Here is an 11,167-nt window from a genome sequence, read left to right as displayed (position 1 = left end):
AAAAAAAAAAAAAAAAAAGATGCAAAAAGATAAAGGTGATATTAATAGTTGACACTTGACAACAAAGTATCCAGAAATTAGTAGGTAGCGATTGTGGTGGAGAGATGATTTACGATGAAACCATGAGTGCAAGCTTCATCCTAGCTAGATTCTGAATGATAGGTACAACAATCAAAATACATATATTTTGTGCTAAACGAACAGAATAGATAACACCGAGTAGCACAAACGGAATTTTAAATATATCAACTCTTGTATAGATGGAATGTAATCTTGTAAATGTAGTTAACATTGTAAATTTTGTAGTTAGTTACATTAAAATTTTACATTCTTTTATCATAAATATATAAACTAATCAAGGCATATAATCATTTTTTTGTATGAATGTAAAATTTATTTAAACAAAACGTTGTTATATATGCATAATGCATCCTTGTTGTTAGAGTAGTTTGAAATTTAAAACAGAATATGTTTGAAAAATATTAAAAGAGGGTTTCGTGTCTTGATTCAAACCATAGCCGTAAGCCGTCTTCAAGCTTTAGCTGGTTTAGTTCTGGTTTAGATTGGTTAATGTATTTGGTTTAGTTTGCCTTTACGATCGAATAAAACAAAATATATTAATTGTTTTTTTTTTGCAGAACCTCAACGAGGATGCTTTAGCTTTGTATCCGTATATTAAAAACCAATATCGCATGTTTTTAATTTATTTTTATTTATTTATTATTATTATTATTATTTTGATTAATAAAAGCTGGGGAAATTTTATCTGAGGAAATTAATACATTACACTGTTAAAAGACAATGTATATATAATTAAGTAATTTCTCAGGCACAATCTCTAAGCAGAACATTTCTTCAGGACAACAGATTCAATAGGAATCTTATCAACCGGAAAAGCACAATGAACCGGAGCTCCTCTCTCCGGCAACAAACTACACGGTTTGGGCGTCACCTTACTTGAAACCCCGGAGATGTGAGTACAATTCCACAACAACTTCTTTGGTTCAGGAGCCAAAGTAATGTTTATATCCGACATACATATCTTTGTGAAAGGATCGTTCTTCAACCCATCTAGCTTTGCGGGTTGCGTGACATTATCCGCGGTCATGTCACTGTAGTTAATGTTCGTAATTTGGGGCATAGCCTTGGGATCAAACCCTGAAACGGGGTGTTGGTTATATGCACCGCTCATCCAGAAAACGTATTGCATGGTTTTCATCGTAAACCGACGGGCGAAAATATCCTTAACGTAACCACCACGACCAACTGCGGTTTTGATTCGGATAGCGGATTGTGTCTGGAGTAATGTAATGTCTTCGATTCTAACATCTTTGATTCCACCGGACATTTCGCTTCCGAGTGCTATTCCAGCGCTGTCGGGAGAGATGCATGTGAGCCGTCTGATCGACAGTTGTTGAGTTGGCTTGCCGACTTTGATACCAAACTGATCCCAACCGCTCTTCACGGCGATGCAATCGTCTCCGGAGACTACGTAACAGTCTTCTATTAATGTGTTGGTGCATGAATCTAATAACGAAGAAAATAGACAATGCCACGTGAATACAAAGATTATAATCTTATAACATGAAAACAGAAACGCAAACACAAACGAACATATACTATTCAATATATATGCGACGTGGGATATATGGACTTACCCGGGTTGATTCCATCGGTATTAGGAGAATCGATAGGAGCAATAATGGTAACGCCTTTGACAATAACATTGTTACAATACACGGGATGAATGTTCCATGCAGGCGAATCAATGATCGTGATGTCTGAGATCTGAACGTTTTTAGAGGATATGATTTCGATTGTGTAAGGTCTCGTGATCGACTTAAATCCACCACTCCGGTACTTCACCCACCAGTATTTCCCTTGCCCGTTGATCGTTCCGTTGTTACCTAACCAAACAAATTCGATCAATTCTTTTTAACCAAAAAAAAAAAACACACACACACACATAATTCAAGATCTTATAGAGTAGAGCCTTGATTCTTGGTCGTTAACGATTCTTTATTAGATGATATATTTTTCTTAGTATTTGACTAATTACTAGACGTATTGAGTTTATTATGGTCAAATAGTTCATAATTTTTGTTATAGCTTTGATATGTCATTGTATTCATTTTTTGGCTAATCTTACCGGTAATAACAACATCAGTTAGGTTTGTGCCAGAGATTAAACTAGCAAATGTTGGTCCTGCTGCATCTCTTCCTTGTCCGTACGATGGCAAAGGTGCAACAACTGGATACTCGGATTCATCCTTTTTATATAAACCAAAAGATAAAAAAAACTTGTAAATAAATGACTAATTCCTTACACAAAATATTTTATCCAAATTTACTTTTGTATAATACAAGATGGAAACCATACCTGAGAAGCAAGAATAGTTGCACCTTTTTTGATGAACAAAGTAAAATGGCTTGTGAGGTTAAAACTTCCCGTTAGCCATTTCCCTGGTGGAACAATGAGTTGCACTCCGCCGTCGGCCGCTTTTGGAGCAAGCTTGGTTATGGCTTCTTTAAACGCTTTCGTGTTCGAGGTCTTTCCATCACCAACTGCTCCAAATTCGGTTAAAACTGCGCTATGTTTTCGACAATTCAAGGCCATATATTTAACATTTGCCTTTCCTGTGATGTCTAGATCCCGAGATTCCATCATCGAAAAACTACTAATAGCCAAAACTACTAATATACAAAAACTTGTTTGAATCATCTGTTGTAAAGAAAAAGAGAAAAAAAGGTATATCATTTATTTGTTTTTTCATTCAAAATTTTAAATTAAACTCACTAAAAACATAAGTTTTGAAGGATGTCATAGTTTAAAATCGTGTTACCTTTAGAGTTGAAGATTTCATAGAGAACTCCATTTTGATTCTTCTGACTTGTTTTTGTTGTATTTTTGGTTGGTCTGAAAACAAAGTAATTTATAGAAGAACAATATAGAGAAAAACATGCTTAAACTTTTATCTTAATCAAAGCATTGAATTGAATTACCAAAATAAGTAAAGCTAAAATAAGGTGAGATCATGTACCAATCTTTTTTCATTAAATTTCTGTTATCAGAATCCATTTTAAATTAATGTAGATAAAGACTAACATTCCCCATTTTGGTAGAAAATAGTCCAACTTAAGTAGTATATCTTAAATTAGGTAAGTAGTATATCTTAAATTAGGTATAGTTTGACTGAAGAAAATCTGTAGAAGCACTGACATATCCGGACCTTCCTATAAGACTTATCAGCTTTACATATTTAGATTTAGATTATATGTGCTAAGGCATTTTTTTATTATTATTCAAGATCTTATCTGTTTTTAAATTATCATCTTGGATCTTTCCTAAACACTTAATAGAATGCTGATTTAATCTTATATAGTAAATGTTAAACTTTTAAAAAGTTTAATTTATTATAATTGATATATCTAAATTTAATTAAAATAAAAATAAATTATGAATATTTAAACATATTAAATTTTCAAAATAACAATACTAAAAAATAAAATATCATTAACATATACTTCAATATAGATTAAATCCTTATTTTACTATTTTAACAACAACCATATAAAATACTACAATTACTAGAATTATACGCCAGATTATATTTCTACCAAAAAAATGTACCAATCATTTTTCTTTAAAATTTATGTTCTCATAATCCATTTTTAATTATTTTTTTCAACCAAACAATAAATTAGAAAATAACTCTAAGGTAGGTTGCCTAAACCGGAGGATAAGTGTTTACAAAAGTATTAGCAGAAAGTAAAGATCTTGAAGAGCGAGCAAGGCAGTCAGTCCGCTCATTTGATTTGCGCGGAATCTTCAAAAGCATGAAGGATGGAAAGGATGATCGAAGTAAGCTGAACTCATCCAAAAAATTGGAGAAAGCGGGCCAATCATCAGGGGACTGCACCATCGTCATTAGTTCTGCACAATCCATCTCAAAAACCTGACAGTCAACACCCGCCGCCAAAATGGATTCCATCGCTCAAATCAACGCCTGAAGCTCCGAATGAAGGGGTGTAGGACCGCGTCGCTGGCTTCGTGCACCCAATAATAATGTTATATCCTCACAATTGCCAAGCCAACAGCCTAAACCTACCAAAGGATCTGAAGCCTTTCAATATCCATCAACCTGACATCGGGAAACAGGATCCCGAACCTCCAAGGGTATAGGATCTAAAGAAACCGAATCGAGGGACTTGGCCTCCTCCCATAACAATTTATCAGTATCCTCCTGATTAATAACATCAATTGGTTCTGCCTCAATACCCTGAAAAACTTTCTTATTCCTATCTTTCCAGATTGACCAAACAAACCACAGTAAGCGAAGACTAATATCTAGAGCAGCCGTCTGAGACGGCATCCGCCAATATAGGAAATCTAAATTCGAAAATACTGAACCATAGGGGAAGCCATCAAGGGATATATCAAGCGGGGACAAATCCCAAATCCGGCGCGACCAGGGACACTCAAAAAGTGCATGATTTATAGTTTCCACCGCCGAACCACATCGTTTACATAGATGATCACACCGGACGCCCTGATGAGCAAGACGTTCCATCACAGGGAGGGAGCCGGAGGAAATTTGCCAGAAAAAATGCTGAATCTTTGGGGGAACCTCAAGGTTCCAAGCCTGTGCCTTAAGGGCCGTACACAACGGTCCATATTCAACCTCTTTAATTAATTCATGTGCAAGCTGGTACCCAGACTTGACCATATATTTCCCTAATTTAGTATAATGCCAGATCAGTCTATCCGGTTTAAATGATTTATTGATCTCCATCGTAAGAATAATTTGAATATCAGCCGGATCTATAAACTCCTCAAGGATTGACATATGCCACTCCTTCGTAATTGGATAATCCATTTTAAATTAATATAGATAAAGACTAACATTCCCCATTTTGGTAGAAAATAGTCCAACTTCTAAAGTAGTATATCTTAAATTAGGTATAGTTGACTGAAGAAAATCTGTAGTGGCACTAACATATCCGGACCTTCAAGACTTATCAGCTTTACACATTTAGATTAGTTTTTACTATTCGGGATTCCAGATCTTATCTGTTTTTACACATTTACTTTTTTTTTTGTCAACAAATAAATTAGCTCAGACGAGCCAATTTGGTGGAAAATTATTTACAAGCAAAATATGATGTGGACTTGCGCGCGCTTGACGTGCCAAAAAGTCCGCCCTAACATTTACAATTAGTTTAATTTAGATTAGTTTTTACTATGCCTTAGCACATAGTTTTTACTATTTGGTATTCGAGATCTTATCTGTTTTTAAATTATCATCTTGGATCTTTCCTAAACACTGAAAGGACTCATATCCACACTTATTCATAAGAAAGAAAAAAAAAACTACAAGATAAAACAAAAATGTTTTCAGATTTTTTTATATAAAAATATACTTAAATTACCAAAAATATATTCCATAATCTGTAATAGTATTCCATAATCTTAAATTACCAAAAAAAGTATATCATTTATAGATTATGATAAATAAAAATAATTCTAATATTTAAACATATTAAATTTCAAAATAACACAAATAAGATATATTATATATCAAGTTATATGATATGATAGAGTTGAATTGATAATACTAAAAAATAAAATATCATTCATAAGATACTTTAATATAAGTTAAATCCTAATTTTACTATTAAATATATGAAATCAAACTGATTTAATTAAGCTTATATTAAACAAAAATATATATAAATTATTGTGTGGTATACGGCAGATTATATATTAAATCACTAGAATTAACAAAATAGAACATTAGCAAAATTAATATTAAAATAATATATTAACAAAAAAATAAAAAAATAAAAATAAAAAAGTACCAGAAAATATTAATCCATAGTTGTAACATCTTTTACCAAAAAAAAAAAATCCTTTATTTTTAAGTGAAAGCCACATCAAAGTTATGCAAATGAATGATATAACACATTGATTTGGCCCAAAAGAATCATCATCAGCATTCAGCAGCAATAATCTGAGATTGATTTGTAAACCTTCTTGTTGTCCTTTGGCAATCTGAAACCCTAAAAGCTGCTTGCTTTCTTCTTCGGATCAAACTTCCGACACAAGAAAGATTACCATGTATCGCAAAATGATATCAGTTCTTAAAGGAATAAAACCCATCTCAGGTTCCGAAAAGGTTTGAAGCAACCTGAAAAGAAATGGTTCAATTGAAAAGTATGCAAGAGTTTTGGTTAAGCTCTATAATTCCAAATTCACAAGTCGAATCCATCAAAAGAAATCGAAATGTGGCTCTTTTAAGGTCATGGGTTTGCATACCTTCACATGATGTGGCATGATCTTGATATCATAAGGAACGTGAAGCCAAGCTTCGGGTCGGTATAACAGAAAGTTCTCAGGTTTACTGGTGTAAACGTCTGCGTATTGGTGGATGTGATAAGAGAATGCTGATTCTTGACCAGTGTCTGTGACAAATGTAGCTCCGAACGATCTGTTGAACATTTGTTTCATTGTGTCTCGTGCTCTCTGTCTTGCATTGTTCAGCTCATCCAAAAGAGATTGGCATGCTTCGCTTCTATGAGTGTCTGATACAGTCGCGTGAAATCTACCGAGTAACTCTTGGATAATATGGAATTTTGCCTGAGTTTAAGCCAAAAAGTTGGTCCTATTAGACTTAGTAACACATACGAAAGTATCTATATTTCTCCATGTCTCCTAAGTACTTATGGCTTATGTCCTCGATCACGTTACAGGAATGTATGAATACTATAAGCAGAAAGCCATTCTTGAGAAGTTAAAAGACGAAGCTGTGACTATACCTGCTCAAACCGGTAGCTATCACCATTTTGTATCTGTATCTCTCGCTGAACCAAAAAACATCACAAAGAGAAGAACTCAAGTGTACAAGATTGGGTTTTAAATGATGTACAAACGTTTTTGAGATTACAATCAGATGAAAGGCTACATATCATGTATGGTAAACTAACCTCGAGCTCATGAATTATCGCAGCAGTTCGCCAACCAGCTTTTGAAGGCCCTCTTAGATCACTAAATAAGTGATCTCCGAAATAGATAACCTATGAACAGAACATGTTTCATAGTCTGTCGTTAAAATGCAATCAAAAGCATGAAGTCACAAAATGGAATATATCATCTTGTGGCAAAGAGTACCTCAGGGCCATGCCACTTTGTGATTTGAAGGAAGGATTTTAGACAGCCATGGTAGTAAACTTTCTTCGGGTCAAATGCATCCACTTTTGTAAACGCCAAATTATCCCTCTCAGAATCGTAGCAACTACAAGGATTAATAGCAATAAAAGCGTCAAGCGATCAATTCCGCAAGACAAACAAACTTTACAAAAGAATATAGCGTTCTGAATAAGGAAAACTAACCGGAAAGGATGCTCAGATGTGTAAAATTCTGGTTTATTTGCTTTAGCAATCACAACATCGAAGAGCTCTCGCCAGGAATCTCTGAGGCCAAAAGAGTCCTAACGAACAATAAGCACACAAGTAAAGGTCATGAACCATTAAGAACATTATGGACAACTACATAAAATCGAAGAGTGTTGAATATAATTTGTCCCTAGTGATATTAAAACGGGAACACACAAAAGTTTTAAATGGCTATTCAATAATGTGAATCACCTCCATCAGATAGCGCATTCCACCATCAACAAAATGATAAGGAGAGTTGGTCAGCAAAAAAAGCTTCTTTCCTTTATCTTTCAGCATTCTCAGGAAACGTAGAAGCTGACCCTGAGAAATAAATCGCTGTTCAGTAATATAACAATCAAAAGTAATATAACTTGCATTTTTTGTCGATTAATAGCCATTTAAGGAATATAAGAAATTTCACTTGCATTTTTTAGCAAATATCTGTTAGGATCAGCAAGAATCCCTCTATGAACCAATCCACTTCTATGGACATGTTGAATAGCACGATTGACATCATTGTAGATGTTAGAGGCATCAAACTCAAGTTTGGCGTCAACAAAATATTGAACCATGTCTGCAATTAGACAGGCCTGGAAAAAAGATAAAAAAAAATGTTGCGGTCAAACAATTTAGATATGAGAAAATCATGGTTCCTCTATAAGAAATCACTTATCGACTTATTAAAATCACCTCACTGAAACAGAAGAAATCCATCAATCCCACCAGACCTCTCGCTTGATCACGACCAATGTGTCGTGTTCCATACATACTCTCTATTTCCTTCCTACTAAGCTGCACAATTATAAATATGCGAATGGCTCAGAAACCATCCATCCCACAGCAACAGTTTCAACAAAAGAGACGATCAAAATACCTTACGTCGACCGAAATAACACCCGTCTGGCTCAATAGAACCAAAGAAGTCCAATTTCATGAGGCAACCTTTTTGTTTATCATAGTACAAACCTCGGATGGGAAAAGTCGGATCATACTTAAACTGGACGCAAGCATCAGGATATCTGAACTACAAGAATCAAGACCAAGTAATTCTCAAAACAATGCTCACAACCCCAAAAAAAAAAAAAAAACAGTTTGGTTTAAAGAAACTGCCATAAGATAAGAGAATCTACCTCATTAACCATATGCTGCTTGGCTAGATCATAGATCAAGCTCTGCAAGTGAGATGAGTAGTGTGCCAAAGTGTAATCATAATCAAATCCATAAACTTGTATATTATCCAATCTCAGATTCTTATTAACATATATCCCTACACAAGCATCATCATCATCATCCAAAATCAATCAGTAACAAAGAACACCAACCAAAATAATGTATATATGAATAGCTCAGCTCAGGTCAGCTCACCTTGAGGATTCATCTTAGGCATACTATTAATTGCTTCAGGGATATTAAGAAACCTCTGTTTCGCCAGCTCGAATTCGCGCCGGATCTTCGTGATCTCCTCATCCACGGCAGAACATTCCGGCAAAGCGACGGCATATTTCGCTTCGAGATTGGCTAAAGCCGCCTCCGACTCCGACGAAGTAACGGTGGCGAATCCTCGTAAACTTGTTAGAAATCCTGAGGCAGATTCAAACGATTTTAATTTTTCGGAACTCTCACCATTTTCGGATTTGATTTCAGATCATAAGAAGAGAGAAACTCACCATTTCGGATTTGATCGGTAACAAATGATACTCTCTGCAATTACAACGAACTCGATGATCATCGTCATCATCGATGGCGAATGAGGTGATAAATTAGTACTAAATGGAAATGTTTGGGGACAGAGAGAGAGAGAGAGAGAGAGAGAGATTTACAGTGAGCGATGCTCCGAGAGGAAGAAGACGGCGAGACGAAGTCATATAAGTCAGCTTTTTCATGTTAGGAGATGATGTTATCTTTTCCTGAGAGTGGACTTTGAGAATTTGGTTTTGATGGGAGAAGAAGCTGATGACGTCATTGTTATATCAGTAGATAAAGATAAATGGCGGTTAGGGTTTATCGTCGACGGCGTCGGCCAGCGAGATAAGTCCGGGAAGAGCAGATTTTTCGGATGATTTATGAGTATTGGGCCCTGGTGGTTTATGTAACTTTGTGTTTCTTGATTTTGGGCCCAATTATATATCCACCTAGGTGTACATGTACAAAACTAATTTCAGCAAACTTGGAAGCCCAAAATCCTATATCATAATAAATTTCAAGCGATAGAAACAAAATCGTTGTTTAATTATTTGAGATTATCTGTCTTCGATACGTTTCTGTGGTTAATTAGGATTTCCGATTGTATGAACGGGTAAAATAAATAAATATATATATATATATATATTACGTATTGTTTTTTTTTTTCTTTTTTTTATAATGATATTTTATCGGTTCCAATCTCATCTCCTCCACCACTCTTCTAATTCTCTTGCTAAGTGTTCTTAGAGCAAGTGCATTAGCGTTAGTTTGGTCCGTCTTTTGGTATTAAAATTATAAATTTAAATCGAAATAAACAGATTATCGAAGAAATGTTCCTCCAAACGGGACGTAATTTCGTTACATGTGGCAGCGTCTGCGTGGTTGGTGTTATTTGGGTAGGGCGAACCCAAAAATCGGTCCGTCCAGTTCATTTGTGTATTCTCTCCGACTCTCTCTCTTGACTCTCTCTCTCTAATATGTTTAATATGTTTTTACTTATTAATTTAAATAATTAATTTTTTTAATTTAAAATATTATTATTTTATTCAGAGGATCAACTGTAAGGGACACCAATGCTTATACCAAACTTAAAAAACTCTGAAAATAATCTTATTATATTTGAGAGACCAAAATGTGTCCTACACCAATGCCCATGCTCTTAAGCCGCAGTTCTAGCCCCATGGTTTTTCCCTCTCTCTAAAGGTGAAGTGTATGGAGACCATGTCAAAAGTTGTGACACCGGATCTCCGACAACAGATCTGAGCCTCTCCTTCCTCGTCTCACCCATCCTACTTGCTTTTTTGGATCTGAACTCAGTTGGTGTAGATCTACAGTTTTTTTTGTCACCTTTAGACACACTCTTCTCACTTGACTTCTTTGAGATCTCCTCGGAATTGGGTGTTAAACAGAAAAGTAAAATAAAAATTGATTCAAAGAAATCAAAATGATTAATGTGATTTCTACTCCTTCTCATTGAGGTGTCTTTCTCTACGTTAAAGTAAGGTTATTAAATCGGATTAAAAAAACTCAAACCCCCATTTAAGATCACCACATTCATGAGGATTCTATCGTGGAATTGCCAAGGGGCAAGAGCCGAACCCACAACCCGTAGATTAGAAGAAATGCACAACATGTATTCTCCTAGTTTTATGTTTCTTTGTGAAACTAAGAATGACCGCTCGTTTATGGAAGACAAACAAACCTCTCTCGGATATGACAACCTCTTCACGGTGGAACCAAAGGGAAACAACGATGGAGGACTAGCTCTTTTTTATTCTAATGATTATCCGGTTCATATTCTAGTCTCAGATGATCGCTTCTTGATTGACACTGAGACTGTCATTGATGGAAATCGAGTATTCATGACGTTTGTTTATGGTGATCTTGTTGTTAAATGCCCAGAGCATGTTTGGGAGTGGTTAACCCGTATCGGGATTACTCGTTCTGATGCTTGTTGGTTCATCATTGATGATTTTAATGAGATTACCGGGAATCATGAGAAATGTGGTGGCAAAAAAAGATCCGAGAATTCTTTTCTACCTTTCCGTG

General features: G+C 35.2%; 2 protein-coding genes across 2 annotated transcripts; both read right to left on the bottom strand.

Annotated features, from left to right (window-relative positions):
* LOC104702906 (probable polygalacturonase) lies at nt 706–2,948 on the bottom strand. The gene is made up of 5 exons (XM_019228177.1): nt 2,844–2,948; nt 2,381–2,722; nt 2,150–2,270; nt 1,659–1,907; nt 706–1,527 (listed from the first exon to the last, which is right to left on the bottom strand). Exons 1-5 carry the CDS (start codon nt 2,874–2,876, stop codon nt 839–841), a joined length of 1,434 nt encoding a protein of 477 aa, XP_019083722.1. The 5' UTR covers nt 2,877–2,948; the 3' UTR covers nt 706–838.
* Nucleotides 5,865–9,459, bottom strand: LOC104702905 (5'-nucleotidase domain-containing protein DDB_G0275467-like). Its single transcript, XM_010418826.2, has 14 exons — nt 9,256–9,459; nt 9,103–9,136; nt 8,801–9,016; nt 8,566–8,702; nt 8,310–8,459; nt 8,126–8,227; nt 7,861–8,025; nt 7,646–7,756; nt 7,391–7,488; nt 7,169–7,292; nt 6,985–7,074; nt 6,817–6,861; nt 6,317–6,637; nt 5,865–6,188 (listed from the first exon to the last, which is right to left on the bottom strand). Exons 1-14 carry the CDS (start codon nt 9,316–9,318, stop codon nt 6,162–6,164), a joined length of 1,683 nt encoding a protein of 560 aa, XP_010417128.1. The 5' UTR covers nt 9,319–9,459; the 3' UTR covers nt 5,865–6,161.

The sequence above is a fragment of the Camelina sativa genome, chromosome 7 (assembly GCF_000633955.1).
Source record: "Camelina sativa cultivar DH55 chromosome 7, Cs, whole genome shotgun sequence".
NCBI classification, from domain to species: Eukaryota; Viridiplantae; Streptophyta; class Magnoliopsida; order Brassicales; family Brassicaceae; genus Camelina; species Camelina sativa.
Note: the sequence above shows the minus strand (reverse complement) of the source record. Positions and strands in the feature narration are given on the sequence as shown.